Raw genomic sequence first — 18160 nt, 5'->3', positions numbered from 1 at the left:
CTCCAATTGGTCAAACCTGAAGGCTGACTAGATTGAGACAAGACCCAAAGGCAGGGCCCTGATCAGGAGGAAGAGCAGAAGGAATTTATCTTCTCCAATGACATAATGCACAGCTCCTGAATAGAGCAAGGACCTAAAAGGGGGCTGGGGTGGGGTAAGGAAGGCCTTCTTAAAGCAAAGGTGCTCCCTGTGATTGTGATAAAGCACGTTTCCATGGCATTTGACTCCACTTATGGCTAATGTCAAATGGGCACAGGTCCTTGCCATGCTGTGGCCCATCAGTTCCTACCCAGGTAAACAGGCATACCACAATACAGGCAGCACATTCAATGTAAGATGAGGAAGCAGGAAATTCCAAAGACTCCCTCAGGTCCCCGAGGTGCTTGCTGCTGTGCCAACTTTGTTTTGGCCTCTGCAGAGAGACCTCAGTCCTCCTCAGCCTCTCTGGCGTTACTTAGGTTTCCCCACTGGCTCTGGGCTGCCTTTTGTGTTGGGCCTGTGTTGAGTTACTGGCACTCAACCTCCCAGTTTTGCCTAATTTGCTCAGACCCACTTGTTCATCTTAACCCAGCACTCATTCATTCACTCGCTGAATGGAAGGCTTGTTCTTTAACATTTTGTAAAACAAAGATCAAATACTTCAAGACATCAACTGTTAATGTTCATGGTATAATACTTTCACCAAGCACCTCTACAAGCAGAGTGTTTTGTTACATAAATACAGGCCTGATTGCTTCAGAGTATCTTTTAAAAGCTGCACATTTGTTTGGCCTGCCTCTGCCCACATTCTTTCCCTCTGTACCTACATGGCCCTGGGGGTACCTGCCTCCCTGACTTATTTCAACACAGGAAGCCCAAATCAGGTAAAGACTTCGAAACTGCTTACTCACCTCTTTCTTCACTCCGTCTGGCTGACTTTTAACTTATCACAACCTTCTGGAAATCCCCGTCTTGTCGATTATCTACCATACACCAACCTTACCTTTGAAACCTAATAGCTTCCTGTTGATGTTCATGTTATAGAAAAGGCAAAAGTTATTGATTAATCTGCCTTTTTAAAAAACTTGTGCTTAAGTGCAAACAATGGCATGACAAATGCTTACAACCTATGTTAAGTGAATAAAAAGCAAGATACGAATATCTATTTGTTAAATGATCCCAATTTTAGAAAACAGAAATGAAAAGAGAAAAAGATAAATAAAATGTACAAAAATGTTAATGATTATTTCTGGGTAGTGGGATATAAATGTTTTTATACTGGGGAGACAGAATTATGATTTTAGAGTTCAACAAACTTGAGACCAAATACCAGTTCTACTACTCATGAGTCACACAATCAAAGTTTCTAACCTGAGACTCAGTTTTGTCACCTGTAAAAAGGAGATGGCAAGCTTATTTCTTGGAGACAGTTTGAAGATTAAATGAGATAATATAATACATATGAAGTACTTAGCCTCATACCTGGTACACAGTAAGTACCCAATAAATATGTTGATGAGAAGGATTCACACAGTTCTCTTTGCTTTTCAACAATGTTTCTTTATATTTCACTACTAATTCTCAACAAGGAACATGTACTTTAAAGAACATAAACCAGAAAATAAATGATCCTAATAACTGATTTCTCTACCCTTCTTGGAGTGCTCTTCTTAGTCTTCTCAGGGATAGGTCAAATTTAACTCACTTCGTTTGATACCAAGTTAAAACAAGGAAACCTGCTGAATTAACGCTACTCTATATTGCAAAGAGGAACTTCAAAGAGGGAAGCTTATTGGCTGCTTGAAGCAGAGCCTCGTGTAGTAGTACACCACCAGTGAGACAAAACTTCGTGGCTAACCAGGTCAGAGTTAACCAGTTGCCAGCTCAGTCGGTTTGCCCAGAGAAGATATGACTATGGAAATGTGCCACACTAAGAAAATTTCCTTGTGACCAGTGTGAATGCTAATGGAACTAGGTACTGATGTCATCACGTTAGCGTATCACCTCTCCTCAGCACCCATATCAGAAAATTAGATGCCCCATCACAGTGCTTAGTGAATATCCACACCCTGAGAAAGGATCATGGGATGATTTTCATCATCAATAATCAGAGATGGACAAAGTCATCTCCATAGAAGAGAGCTACACCTGCTTCCAAGGGACCTAGGACACTCATGTTATCAAATCTCTTTACTTTTCCTTCAAAGGTAAAACCAATACATTCCTCGTATTTGTCTTTCCTGATTATCACTACACTTCTGGCAATGCTTCAACCTTTTGCCAAGACAGCACAACAGTTACCTTAGAAATGTTATGTCAGATCTTTCTGAGAAAGCTCTTCTACTTTTTATGGGATGATACCACATTTCTAGCCATAAAAGATTTACACGCTGGGCGCGGTGGCTCACGCCTGTAATCCCAGCACTTTGGGAGGCCGAGGCAGGTGGATAACCTGAGGTCAGGAGTTGAAGACCAGCCTGGTCAACATGGTGAAACCCAGTCTCTACTAAATATACAAAAATTAGCTGGGCATGGTGGTGAGCACCTGTAATCCCAGCTATTCAGGAGGCTGAGGCAGGAGAATCACTTGAACCCGGGAGGCAGAGGTTGCAGTGAGCCGAGATCACACCATTGAGCTCCAGCCTGGGCAACAGAGCGAAACTTCGTCTCAAAAAAAAAAAAAAAAAAAAAAAAATTTATGAACCACCTTTTATGTAATACCACCTGAATGTTGGTATTCCCCAAATTCACCTGTTCAAAACTAATGCCCAATGTGATACTATTAAAAGGTACAGCCTTTGGGAAGTAAGTCAGGAGGACTCTGCCCTCATGAATGGGATTAGTGCCTTTATAAAAGACACTCAACTAGAGGAAGATGGAACAATAAAAAGAAAATAGAGGGGGGTAATACGAGCTCCCCTGTCCCTTCCACAATGTGAGGACATGGCAACAAGGCACCATCTTTGATGCAGAGAACAAGTATTCATGAGACGCTGAATCTGCCAGCACCTGGATCTTGGACTTCCCAGCCTACAGAACTGTGAGCAATACATTTCTCTTGTTTATAAATTATCCAGTCTAAGGCATTTTGTAATAGCAGCCTAAACAGACAAAGATACCACCTCTTAGGGTGGGCCATTTCTACAGGTGGTTGAACTTATTCACTAGTAGTTTTATGGGGTTTTTTTTGCAAGTTTAAATGTCTTAGGATCACTTTTTCCAGTTTTTATCTTCAAATTCAGAGGGTAACTAGTCTATACACTGTCCATACTTCCTCTCAAAATAACTATCAGCTCTGCCCTCATTATCTTCAATAAACTCCAAAAACAATGAAAAGCACCTCTCCTCCTGGGTTCCTTATCTCAGGTCCATCACTAACTAGGAGTATGATTTGGGGCACATGACAACTTCTTTAAGCCTCAGTTTCTTCATCAGCCGTCCCTGAGATGCTAATAGCCACACCTCATAGAATTAGTGTGTGGATTAAATGACACATGTGGTGAAGCAGGACAATGGCTGGCATATGGGTGCACAGTATCTAGAAGCCGTCTTGAGCCGAAACCTCACCTGTATCACTCTATCCCTCATGCCTGCTTGTGTCCTCACACCCACCCTGTATTCTTATTTGGACAGTCCTCTCACAGTCTTAGTTCAGATTTTCATGATCCAAAATGAAGATGATAGAATTACAGCACCTATACGGAGTGTTCATTCTATGCAAGGCACTATTCTAAGTTGTTTATGTTAATTTTTCTAACAAAAAGCATACTTCTAATTTAGTGGAGTTATTTACATGCACAGCCTCTTTTAAGAGTCAAAAACACCTCTATACAGTAGGTGCTATTAAAATCATTTTACATATGAATAAACTGAGGCAGAGAGAGATTAAGCAATTTGTCCAAGGTAGTGATCCCTGGACTTACACACTTAAAATGACGACATATTGCCTAAAGCGAAGTACTTCAAGGATTCCTCAAACATAAACCTCTAGTTTCTAAAACATATTTTTTAAGAATGTAGTTTTTAAAACTTCAAATAAAAAAGTCGCAAACACTTGCATAGTTTTTATGCTAACTATTAACTTACCAGTGGCCATCAATCATGTTAACTTATGTCTAGGTTTATGAATTTATGTGCAGTTGTGGGAAGGCAGGCTACCCTGTCCTCTTTGGACAGGCATCTGAGTTTCCTATAAACATGTTACTCACTAGGAAGTTGTGAAAGTGCAATGAGATTGTGTGTGTGTATGTGTGTGTGTGCATGTGTGTGTGTCTGTGGTGTCTATGTTTACTAGGTGTGATGGTTACTTTTATGTGTTAATTTCACTGCACCACAGGATGCCAAATTAGAACAGTATTTATTTCTAGGTGTATCTGTGAGGGTGTTCCTGGATGAGATAAGCATTTGAATTGGTTAGACTCAATAAAGTAGACTGCCCTCCCCAATATAGTGGGCATCATCCAATCTGCTCAGGACCTGAATGGAACAGACGATGGAAGAAGGAGGAATTTGCCCCTTTTTGCTTCATGCTTGCCTGTTTGAGCTAGAACATCATCTTCTCCTGCCTTTCTATTGGAATTTCCATCCCTGGCTTCCCTGGTTCTCAGGCCTTCAGACTCAGACTGGAATTACACCACTGGCTTTCCTTTGGAAGGCAAATCCTGGAATTTCTCAGTCCCCATAACTATATGAATTAATTCCTAATAAATCTGTCTCAGACAGAGAGATTTATTAGGAATGGATTCATATATATATATATGATTTATATATATATGATTTACATATATATATATTCACATATATGTGTGTGTGTGTGTGTGTGTGTCCTATTAGTTCTGTTTCCCTGGAGACATCTAATAAACTAGGCTTGAGTGTGATCAGTGGCATAAAACCACACAATTCCAGCATTCAATTAAGTGCCAGGTGTAGCAGATGATCTAGTGGTCATCAATGGTCATATTTCTTCTCCTCTTCTAGCTAACTGAATTTCCCAGCTGCATTCAATTAAGTCAGGGGCATAAAACTGGCCATAGAATGTTGATAGAAATTGTGTACACTACCTTGTTGGCATAGTTTGTAAAAATTTCCTAGATGCAATTCTCCGTTTTCTTCCCCTCCCATAAAGACTTTGTGGCCACTAGTTGAATAAAGATGTGACATTACAAGAAGAAAGAAGCCTGGATCCCTGAAAGACTGTATGGAGCACAGCCTCTTACCACCTACTTCCCCAAGGTAATAAGCACACACACTCTAAACTGTAAACAGAACAGCAATAAAATTCCTCACCGTGTTAAGCCACTGAGATTTTTAAATCAATAGTCTATGCTAATGCACAGAGCTTAACATTTCACCTAGCAAAGCAAACCCTTTGCAACACAGTATCAGCTATATAATAAAAAGAGAAGGAATCCCATGACAATTCATATAGCTTTGTTATTATTATGCACTGAGTTTTAGTTATTATGTTCTTTGATTTTTTGATGAACCTTAAAATTTTCAGTGAATAGTTCACAGAGAAGCACTAAGATACTTGCATTTTTAATGATATTGTTGACTACATAAAGCTACAACAAACATTTGAAATAAATTTCTAACAAACAACAAATGACAACCCAACTGAGAAATTCACTCATTGACTCCCTCTAAATTTGCTACCAAAGTATAAGAACTGTTATACTGCTTGTAACCAACATCTAATCAAAAATGTCTTTTTCTTCTTTCACGTCTTTTTCACATCAGTTGCTACTGGTCCTAGTTACTGACACTTTTCCGAACATAATGAGCACTTCATTTATACCACAATATAAGTCATTATATTTGTCTATTGTGCCTGTAGAGTTATTTGTTATTTCCTTAAAGGATAGAACAATTTAGCATAGAGCCTTACATTTAGTAAGTACTCAATAAATACTGCTTGAAGTAAAAAAAAAAAAAAAAAAATCTTATTATGAGCTACAGTTGTTAACTGTAAGCATTTTTTAAAGTGCCAGAGTTTTAAGCTTTTTCAAACTGAAAAGAATACAGAATCGTTTTTCTTTTTCTTAAACAGGGACTTGCTCTATCACCCAGTCTGGAGTACAGTGGCATAATCATAGCTCATTGTAAACTCAAGTTCCTGGACTCAAGTGATCCTCTCAAATTGGCTTCCCAAGTAGCTGGGACAACAGTCACACACCACTATGGTTTTAAGAATCATTTTCATTATTCACTTTGAGCTGACACCTTAGTTAGATTAAGGACTTATTCAACACTTATAAAGCTAATTTAAAAATCATATCATTTCTATATTTAATCCTCAAATTGCAGTTCTTAGTACTGCTTTTCATTCCCTCTTTCCCTCTTGGCTCAAGTCCCTTTCCAAGATTTGTCTTTTCTAGCTCAGTAAGAGGAGAGCACTGTTTGCAGTGGTGCGAGCATGTTGGTGTTACCATCCTGACAAAAAGATGCCATCCAACCTTCAGCTGCCTGGAGCCTTAGCACCATTTGGCTCAGCCAGATTCACATGACAAAATGGATGGCCTCAAAATCAAAATGATGCGAGCACTGTGGCTGGAAACCATCAACCTGATACCTACAGAAACTGCCTAATTAAAAAGTGAGTGGAAACTGTCATCCCATATGTTAGGGTTTTGTTTTATTTCAGGAGAAACCATTGCAATTATTTTTCCTTCCATAACTTAGCCTGTTCGGTTAAATCCACCATTGTTTTAGAAAAGTCAAGATCTAACACAGAGAGTAGCATGTACGGATAAAGTGAATGAATGAGCTAGGGAGGGATGGAGTAGGAAGATAAGGAGCTATTTAAAATAGACAAAACATTTAGAGAACCTGTAACTGAATGAAGAACTTGTTGACTTAAAAAACATATTCAAAGGTGTTGTTCTCAAACTCAGATCTATCACAAACCTGCTAATTGAAAAAAAAAAAAAAGCGTAGGCCGGGCGCAGTGGCTCATGCCTGTAATCCCAGCACTTTGGGAGGCCGAGGTGGGTGGATCACCTGAGGTGGGGAGTTCGAGACCAACCTGACCAACATGAAGAAATCCCATCTCTACTAAAAACACAAAATTAGCCAGGCTTGGTGGCGCACACCTGTAATCTCAGCTACTCGGGAGACTGAGGCAGGAGAATCACTTGAACCCAGGAGGCAGAGGTTGCCATGAGCCAAGATGGCGCCACTGCACTCCAGCCTGGGCAACAAGAGCAAAACTCTGTCTTGGAAAAAAAAAAAAGAGTAAAAGAAAAAAAGTTATGTAAGCCTACAACTTATTCATCAGTCATAACTTTTCTGATTACAGAATATTAACAATATTAACAGAATAAAGAGGAACAGTAGTTTACTCTTCCATATATATGTTCTGACAAAGCAAGTGGAAGGAAGACCACTTGACCCTCTGAAAGCAGACCGAAAAGACCCTTCCAGATGGGAGCAGAAAAGGACTATGGAATGGCAAGAAGAAAATGGGTAAAAAGTGTAAAATATACTCATCAAAAGAGACATATGTGTAAAGTTTATTCCAACTTTTTCAATGTTTGAAATGGAAACCATATCTTCATCTTTAAACAATGCTCGCTGAAATTTGCAGAATGGAAAGATGATTAGAAAACATCACAGAAGCCTGATTCCTCTTCACCCCCACTTTAAAGGTAATTATAATCTGAAATTAAAATGTGTGTAGAAGGCAATTTATTCTTCTACATTTACTCTTCTTCCTAACAAAAGAGAAGGTAAAAGTTAAGGCAGAGAGGAGGCTCACAGTGGGAAAGCGGATATACTTGCAAAGCAAGAATGCAAGCTTTGAGCTCAACACTGCCCAGCCAGCACAACCTAAGGTACAGTGAGCACAGAGGCGTGCTCCCTTTGCTGGATGTCTCCTGTGATATTTTAACAATGACAGTGACAACAAAACTCTCCTACTGTAATGTATGAAGTCCAGCCACTGGGGCAGTTTGCTAAAGAAAGTGCTAAATTTGGGCCCAAATTAGGCCGCAAGAAAGGAGAGAACAATGGCTTAATTGTGGCAAGTCTGAAGTCCACATGGGTAAAAACTTGTTTCTACCACACTTCTGCTGTGTGTGTATACAGTTATTACAAACAAACAAAAAAGGTTAATTGTTCATAACTAAGTAGGAGGACTTTTAGGCACACTAGAGTTACCACTTGCCAGAACGAGTTCTTTTCAGGGCATAAACAAAGTACCACGATTTGATGCTATAATTTCAGCAGGCTTCGAGATTGGTTTTAGATTTTATGAAACAAATCCATAGCTATAGACCAAACATTGATCAGCATCTCGTGGTTGGACAGAGGACAACTAACCCAATCATGCACTCAAAGTCCAGCCTCTAGAAGAGGCTTTAGATGAGACAATGTCCCTACTGGTAGGCAGTCCACTTAGTCTGCAGTGCTGTCCTGATGCTAGTGATGATTGTACTAAAACTATCTCACCTTTAAGTTCTTGTTAACTCAAGCTGACGAAATAATTAGTGAAGGTATGCAGTCTCTGGACATGTTTTTTTCTATCTGCAGTTCTATTTGCCCCATAAAAGAAATAAATTCATGACCTCTTTGGCACATTATGCTAATACTGACAAGTGTTTCCTTAACTTCAGCCATCTCTATTTCACCTTCACAATTTTTGCCATCCTGGTGTAGCCCCTGCATTCTTTATCATTTGCCTCATTCTTTTAAACTGACTTTTAAAATTTGGATGAGATTTTTAAAGGAAGAAAATTGTTTTAAATCACTAACATGAATTCAAAGCTATTATCACCACTAGATACAAAAGATAAATATAACAAATACAGTACAGTGTTATCAAATTTTACAGATGCAATCCAAAAGGAATAAAATTGAAAATAAAAGGATAACTTTCTCACCATGACTCAAAATTTAAAATTGCTGTTTTGCAGTACCAGTTAAAATCATCTCTAGCAGTGCTGGTAGTATACGCCTTACACTTTGGGGAAAACTGAACTAAATGGATAATGACATAGTACTGTGATGTAAGTCAAATTACAGCATAGACTATAAAATTCAAATTACTAACCCTTGAGGCAGGAATCATGAAGCATTAAGAAAGTCTGCCCTAGATCCTTGAATAGCAAGATCCTACTATGCGATAATACCACTTCTCACATAATCAGAGGTCATTTTCCTCAAGCAGCTAATAATCAGTGAGCAGAGAAAACAGATACAAGGTCCAAGCATTGAAGCATATGCATTTCACCACAGAAAACTGCTGCAGAACTTAATTCTAAGTCTGTACACTTTTTGTAGACAAAATGTTACCAGCAAATTCAGATATCTAGTTCATATATTCCAATCATCCTTTAATCTATGTCCAGGGGAAACACCTAGTTTTTTTTTTTTTCTCATATATATTTTAGACATTTGCCTGTTTAAAAAAAAATATATCCACCAAGTTAAGACAAGAGAAGTGTGTCACTTTCCTTGACTCTCACTGGGCTCATACAAGGAGCAGGGTCTTGTCCCACTCTGCAAAACAAGGCCCAGCAGCATCAGAAGGGGCCTGCCCAAAGTCGAACGCGTGCTGACAGCAGAGCCAGGGCTGTGAGCCAGGGTCCTCTCTGCTGAGCACATCTAGTCATTCTGGGGAAGAGACCATATGCACTGTGCTCATCCCAAGGCTCTCTACTTGTCCCTCAGAAAAAAAATAAATAAATTCTTGCAGCTTAGATAATCCATAAGCACTGCCCTCTTTTTCCCTAAACTCATGCTTCTCTTTTCCAGCACAGCACACAATTCCCTTGACTTTGCGCCTGAAATGTCAGAAAACAAAGCCACAAAAGTCAGTGTTTGAAGGTCTTGGCAGTTCTTCTTGGCGCAGAAAGTGAGGCTGTAAAAACTTCTCTCTTCATTTACAAACGTCTTTAAAGAGAAACGCAAAACCTGGGTTTTCTCCTCACTTGAGCAAGGAAACATCTGGAAAGGTCTAGTTTTGCTTTTATAATCAAAGCAAACTTGAGCTAAAGTCAGCTCCAGCATCTTACCCTTTAACCAGGAATGGCCGGAAGATCTCCTACCTTCCACATGGGAGGGTGCAGGGGTGCCTGAGGGGAGTGAATGTGGGCTCCTAACCACAGGAAGCTGCTGAAGGAAAGTTAGCAGCAAGCCTGCAGGTGGTGATGTCTAAGATCCTTCTCCTTGGCGTGGCTGGGGACCAGCAGGGTTGGCATGCCCTGGGAGCTTCTTAGCAATACAGAATCTCCAGATCCACTCTGGACCTACTGCATCAGAATCTTCATTTCAACAAAAGTCTCAGATAATTCCTTGCACATTCAAGTATGATAAGCATTAACCCAATGGATCTTCTCCTCCATGGTCAAAGCAATGCAAAATCAAGAACTAAGGAAGGTCCTATCATGACTGGCCAGCCCTGGTTATAACCCTGCTACAAACCACTGAGGCTGGGCAGGGACCCAAAGGAACAGCTTCTGATCAGAAAGTGGGCACCGCCAGCTGGGGCAACAGAAGACCAGAGGCCCACACAGGCCTCCAGGTACCAGCCGCAAACCTCACAAATGCCTGCACCTGTACAAAGTCAGGTTCTCACACTGCCTCTCCAGCTGCAGGATTTGTGACTTTTATTTGCCTACTCGGTTGCCTAGGGTATTCAGATTAACATAATTTTATCTGTCCAAAAAATGAGAGGAAGCATCCTGAGATCTGCTTGACCAAGAAATGGCCTAAGACCCCTATACCTGTTGGTTACAGTAAATAGTGACCTTGTTCTTCTGCTCTGTCATCTGCACAGATTTATTCTTTCTTTTGTTTGTTTGAGACGGCATCTTGCTCTGTCGCCTAGGCTGGAGTGCAATGGTGTGATCTTGCCTCACTGCAACCTCCACCTCCTGGGTTCAAGCGATTCTCCTGCCCCAGCCTCCTGAGTAGCTGGGATTACAGGCGCGTGCCACCAAGCCTGGTTAATTTTTGTATTTTTAGTAGAGTTGGGGTTTCACCATGTTGGTCAGGCTGGTCTCGAACTCCTAACCTCGTGATCCCCCTGCCTTGGCCTCCCAAAGTGCTGGGATTACAGGCGTGAGCCACCGCACCCAGCCCAGGTTCATTCTTTCTTTTAATAACCTCCAGGAAAGCCCCGAACCTTCCATGCTGTCTTCCCCTCTACCCCCACATCCACCACACACGTAATGCTACTGAGCCAGAGCCAGGCCTTGGCCAAGAAGGGAAGGGAATGGATAACTCCGTCTCGGCATTTCTAAGAGAGCTGGATAAGAAGGTGAACGTTCTGCAGGATCCCTCACAAAACTCCAACACTTGCAGAAGGAAAGGCTGAAACTGAGAGGGTAAAAAAACACAACAACAACAACAAAAAGCAGGGTAGGTGTCCCAAGGAGGAGAAACATTTTTGTGTCCTGATACTGTCTTCAGTGAAAGCCTAGTTTCTTTTATCAACGTGCTGGAAGGTAAGCGGACACACGGGAAGATGCATGGAGCCCTTCTTTCCAGCTACAAATGTTTGAAAAGAGCTGATGTGGGAACTGGTAAAACTGGCAGCTGACTAGTGCTGACTTCCCACGGAGCATCCCATTAGAGTTAATTACGGGACTGGGAACTTTTGAGCTGTATGGTTTCCTTCCGCCCAAATAGTCAGAGCCAAAACTTTTCGTCTTTCTTAAGTATTTCTGTTTATTTCTAATCCCCATTTCAAAATTGCTATGTATTTCTTCAGATTTTGGGACTTCTGTGACCATTTTACAAAGTCACTGCTTCCTTGCAGAGTTAATAGCTAGTCATTCTTTATAACTTAGATAACTGCTAAGACAAGAGAATCATTTCAATCACATATACCTTGGGAAAGTATTATACAGGCTAGTTTCTGAGGCAATTCTGGCCTGGCCAGACCCCAGATGCCCACCCCACCCCACACTCCAGTGTAAGTGAAGCTGCTCATCAACAACTTCTGTGCTGAGGGGCAGGGCTGTGCTTTGTACTGGTTGCCATCCACCTCCCAGGGCAGCCAACCTTTAGAGTGGCTGGTAATCTGACCTGTACCCTATGTCTTATGACTGGCATAAAAAGATAAGTTGGGTCAACCACTCTTCACTGAGAAATCCTTCACTGGCAAACAAATGCTGCAGCAGGGGCAAAAGCCAAACTGTACGTAAAGAGAAGTCACAAAAAGAGGCCAAGACAAGCCAGTTCCAACAGAGCAGTTCAGTGAGGAGGGAAGAACAGAGATCCCACAAACAGAAGTGGACACACTGGAAAAGAGAGGCCATGAAACCCCCATGATAGTGTCAAATGCAACCTTGGTGCCACTGCTTTTGATGTATGTTAATTCCACCCCACCTTCCTTACAATCAAATCCACTTTATCTAAGTAGATCTGGGTTCCCTGCAACCAAATAAGCCACTCTAAAACAAGACACCCTCCCAAAAAAAAGTTTTGTTTTACTTTTTCTAGTACCTTCAAAGTAAGAAATAATTTTCATGCAAAATAAAAGTATGTCATGATCACATGGCTAAACTAGAAGACAGTTTCTAATTTATGGAATGTAATAGATAACAACAATTTAAAACCTATTAGAAGTTGGTGGAAAGGAGGAATCATTTTTTTCTTCACCATATTTCCAACCAAGTACTGATTACCATTGCTGTATTATAACAATGATCCACAGACGAATTATATGTCTGGGACCTGGGGTTTCTGTCAAAAATATCAGACTGAAATATACAGACATAAAGATAATCGATTCAGAAGATACCTATAGATTTTTGTAGGAAAACAGAAGCAAAACACAAAATAAATCAGGTATGTAATAGGAGAGAAATAAAGGAATTACCTTTTTAATAAATAATTCAGACCTTGTTCAAGACTATCCTAAGGAAATTATACCAGGGTCCTTACAAGAACTGAATTCCATTGCTAGATAGGACCACTGGGAGTTGCTACTTTAATTTAATAAATCAAATATGCTATAACAAGGAGCAGTACCAGCCCATTTGGGAAGCACTCTAAGGGGTACAAAACTGAGGGTTAAACCAAGGTACCCATTTAAAAATGAAAGGCATTTGAGTATCCCATTGGGGTATCTATTAGGATGCCCTATTCAAATGTTCAATAAAAATGAATCAATAGTGGGATCTGAAAATCAAAATAAACTCACAAATATACCACACAAATTGAAGTGGGCAAAACCACCAGCAGCCTAATTAGAAACAAATTAGGGACAGAAGATGCCTGAACGCAAGCAGGTCTGTTCACTACAGGGAGAGCATACCAAGCAACTGAGACACAGCCAAGAGAAACCAACCCTTCTCCAGGGCAGGTTTCCTTTGCCACAGCAGCACCCAAGCACTGGACAAAAACCATGCCACCAGTCCTCAATATCATGTTCAGCAAAATAAGTGGACAAGGTTAAATGATTGCCCAGCCCACTCTCTAACTCTAGGAATCAGATTGAACTTATTTGGAGAAAGCTGTCTCCTAAAACTTCTGTTATGAAATTTTTTTTGGAAAATGCCTATAAGTTAACTGACCTATTCAAAAATGGCATTAATTTCACCCCAAGAATCATACAGTTTTCCAATAACTATCAGGGAAAGCAACTCCAGTAATATTTATCTAGCTATATACGGGACATGGATGAAGCTGGAAAACATCATTCTCAGCGAACTATCACAAGGACAAAAAACCAAACACCGCATGTTCTCACTCATAGCTATATTTACTAAAAATACCCCCAGCATCTGAAGAGACAAATAGGCAACCCAAGTGGAATCCTTCTTACCATTTCGAGACACATCTAGTTCCACCAGCTGCATGAAGTTTGCTATTTCTGGAGGGAGCCGCTGAATTTCATTATCACTAAGTCCAAGCTTTCGTAATTTGACTAGCTGGAAAAATTGCTGAAAGACAAAAGAGTTTAACATAGATTTCACATATGTTTGTATCATAAACTTTTGGACTACTATGAAATGTAAAACAATGTCTTTTAAAAACTAATGAAGGTTGTAGCAACATCAATTTCCTAACTTTGATGGCAGTACTGTAGTTGTGAAGATGTTACCATTGGGAAAAACTGGGTATAAGGAACCTCTCAGTACTATTTTGAACTTCCTTTCAATCTACAGTTATTTCAAAATAAAAGATTTTTAAAAATTAATGAGCAACTTAATAAGAACAGTCACTCCTTTAAGCTATCCAGTAGACAGAAATATCGACTTATGAAAATTGACATTAAATCTGCAATGCTAAATAGACATGTAAAAATGTCTTTTAAAAATATTATTTAAATTTTAAAATATTTTTAAAAGACATTTTTTAAAGAAATTATTGTATATCAGAAAGTATAATAAATATCCCACAAATGTGTGCAAGCAAAAAATATATTTTTGACCAGTCTAAAAAGTCTGCACTGGATACTTCCATCAACCATGGCAGACTGAGTACGTGCTCTTTCCCCATACTTTTTAAAAACTATATTAAAATGACACTAAAGGAATTTATATACACATGAACATAAATATAATGTGAAATAAGCCCATGAAGACAAAAAATGAAAGAGTACAAAAAGCAAACTAGATATGCAACAAAATCCTTTAAGCTAGAAAACAGAGGGATGAATGGTAACTAATAAACAAATCGAAACAAAGCTGAAATTTAAGCCTGTGGGGCGAGTAGCCAATAAGAAACTAGGTCCAGGTACCTCTAAGGAAAGGAGAACTGATTGAAAATTTATATAAAGAACAGTTAAACTGCCATATTCTCTTCTCTACCCTGCAGAGCCAGGCAGGAGCCTGGAAATTTCCTCTCCAGAAGAGGTAAGTTCTACCACAGCTAAGCACAGCTGAGGGCAGGGGGTAACATAACCATGCTAAAAACAGGGGACTGAGACAAAGCCTGGTCACTAAGATCCCACCCTCTCTTCTCCCTGCATCCCAGCTCCTGGGCATGAGCACAGACTTGCAGACACTAATCTTCCTATAAAGAAGCTTCAGGTTATAAGCCTCACCAACACATGGAGCTTCCAAACAGCCCCACCTCACCTGATCTCCACTGCCACATGCAAGAAAGAGAATGTGTGTGTGCGCACACAAACACACACACACACACACATACCCCCCCACCACAGAGGAAACAAACATGATGCAGGAAGCAGAAAAAATAATTCCTCAACCAAAAAATAATTAATATCCTCAGAGAAATCACAGATGAAGCAACACAACACCATAAAAAGCATAATTAGAAGAATTAGAAATAAGCTTTCAGAAAGTGAAAAACATTGTAACATTGATAAAAGAATCCCATAAAAGAGGTGAAAAATAAAGTTAGTAGAGTCCTCAGAAGGTGGAATAAAAAGACGAAAAGATTGGAAAGTGGGAGAAAAAAAGAGAGGAAAACTAACGGACCGGTTCACAAGGTACTAAAAAGTAATTCGTAGTTCAAAGAGAGAAATACAGGAAACTGCAGGACATGCTTTTTCTGGTTTGAGAGGGCCCACCATGCGACCAATAAAATGAATGAAAAAAAAAGTACATACCAAGGCATACTATAAGATGTTAGAACTCCAGAAATTAGATTCTAAAAGTTTCCAGGCACAGGAAATACAGGAAAAAGGTCTTAACAAAGAATTGGGTATCAGAATGGCACTGGACTCAAAAGCAACCTTGAAAGTAAGAGGGCAATAAAGCAACGCCTTCAAAATTCCAAAAAAATCATTATTCCCAACCTAAAATTATATACCCAGCCAAACTATCAATTAAGTATGATTACAGAATAAAAACATTTCAGTCACGCATGGTCTCAAAAAGTTTAGTTTCCTCGCACCTTTCTCAGGACTCCATCAAAATATGTAAGTAAACTTAAAAGAAAAACAACCTGAGATCCAGGAAACAGAATCAACAAAACAGAGAAAGGCAAAGGAAATTCCCAGGATAAAATCATGAAGGGAATTCCAAGATGTTGCTTGAATATCAGGCCCCAAGAGCAACCCATCTACACTGCAGCAATATCACAGCTTCCAGAGGGAAGTTTTGAAAAAATAAATAAAAACACACCTGAGGAATTATCTGACATGTTTGGAAGTATCAAAGGAGATTTACAACTCTTTCAGAATGTTTGGTGATAAATTAGAAATAGGCATAAAGAAAACAAAGCAAGCAAAAGGAAAGAGGCTTATTAATTCCAGGGAAAATATAAAGTGAAATAATATATAATCATAATATAAAATTTGATTATGAACCGTACTTACAGTCAAAACATTATAATATCTATATTGGTAAAACAAAATTTATGTTATGTCAATATTGAGAGAATGGGAAAGAAACTGTAAGAACTAAAGCCTCATGTTCCGTAAAAAGAAATTCTGTAAATAACTCAAACAGGAAAAAAAATCAAGCCACAAAAGTAAGTCATTTAGCAATATGGAGGCAAACATTCGCAGAAATAGTCAAAAGCCAGAAACTGGAGTGGGGAAGGAGGCAAGAGGCTGCTGTTTTTCATTATCACACTAAACAGCTTATTAGATTTTTAAACTATTTGCATACATTACTCTGCTAAAAATAGAAATTGAATTTACAAATGAAGAAGTCTCTACTAAGATTACAGGATGCTCCAAATGTTCATTTTGTAGGATGCTAACATTTAATAGACTTTATCTTTCTTTTTTTTGTTGGTAAAAAAGATTGTATATTTATATAATCATACAATTGCCTCTTGGAAAGCAATTGAGCAATACGTAAAAGAAAAAATCTTTTCAAGTCCACTGAAATACTTCCGGGCATCTGTCCTCATAACTGAAAATAATGCACAAATACATCTTTGCACTATTATGTGTAAAAATAAAAAACTAGAAAACATACATTTCAAATAAGAAAAATGATTGCATATTATTAAATAATTCAATATTATGCAACAATAAAAATAAATATTATAAAGACCACAGAACTTGAAAAAGATTTACCATGCAAATACAACTAAAAAAGAAAACAAAATTGCTGATACACTACATTAAAAAAGCATGTGTGCATGTGGACTGACAGGAAGAGAACAAAGAAGAAAAAAGCAGTTATGTTAGGTGACAATGCATGAATGACTTTTTAATTTAAAAACCATATTTTTTAAAAAAATAAAATGAACTATAAATCTCAGCAAATGAATGCTACCAATTAGCTATACAAGATAATGAGGAAAGTGCTCAACTAAAGGACTAATCCTTTGCATTTCTTTACTCATGCAGTTGAGATTTAATTTCTTAAGGAAAGATATTGAAATGTCTTTATACTGGCTGAACTAAAGCATCAGCCAGCACAAAAGCCATTCAATAGAGTCACATATTTGAATAACTGAGCTTATGCCAATTGTTCAGAGTCTGACAGTTTCACAATACATCAATGTGTTTACTCAAGCATGAAAAGCTCACTTTGTTTTCTAGGAAAGGCATAATAGCAAAACTACAAAACCCATCACCATTTCCATACATTCTGGGACCATTCAGAAATAAGACAAGAAATCAAGTCAATAAGGTACTTAGATGTACAGTGAATAATAAGTTCGCTTTACATCTGTGGAAACGATAACCTACAAATCCTCACATCCAACAGAAGTCCTAACAGCATGCAAATTTAAGGTTTGGTTCTGCATGTTACCAGCATCCGCCACTAGAGCCTGTCACAAATACTACTTTATTCAACTTGGGAAGTACATGCCAGATGTAAAAACAACCCTATCTGACATGATCCCAAATGAAACCAGTAATTCCTTAATCCTTCCCTCATTATCCTGATGTGATCTTAATATGGTATCCAAAGATCAACACAATGCCAAAGAAACTGTATTAAATTCTCAAATATTCAACTTCCTTAGAGAGTCAGGAAAAATAACTCACTAAGCTATAAACCCTTCTGCCTTGCCTTTGAGATCAGCCAGAGCCCATGAAAAACAATTCCTGTAGCTGTCTTGGCAGGACGCCTCAGCGCAGTGCAACCATGTGACAGAACACACAGACACCATTCTTCAACTCTACCATGTTTGATTATAGCTCACTAACCCACTTAGAGCACATTCTGTACAATTATATGCAAAGGAACCCAAATTGCCTCGGGTTGTTATGCTACACCCATCTTCTTAGAGCCACCATTGCTTTTAGTAGATACAGCCTTTAATTTGGCTAAATGTTCTCCCATTCTCCATTTCT

At 39.0% G+C, this 18160-nt stretch overlaps 1 protein-coding gene across 1 annotated transcript in view; it reads right to left on the bottom strand.

The window, feature by feature from the left end:
* LRRC1 (leucine rich repeat containing 1) overlaps positions 1 to 18160 on the bottom strand; it is a 128771-nt gene that overhangs the window by 68190 nt on the left and 42421 nt on the right. The window contains exon 2 of the mRNA XM_002817017.6: positions 13754 to 13871. Within this exon, the coding sequence (XP_002817063.1) occupies positions 13754 to 13871 (118 nt within the window). The remainder of the gene's footprint in view (positions 1 to 13753; positions 13872 to 18160) is intronic.

The sequence above is a fragment of the Pongo abelii genome, chromosome 5, assembly GCF_028885655.2.
Source record: "Pongo abelii isolate AG06213 chromosome 5, NHGRI_mPonAbe1-v2.0_pri, whole genome shotgun sequence".
In the NCBI taxonomy this organism is placed as follows: domain Eukaryota; kingdom Metazoa; phylum Chordata; class Mammalia; order Primates; family Hominidae; genus Pongo; species Pongo abelii.
This window is presented reverse-complemented; position numbering and strand designations above follow the sequence as displayed.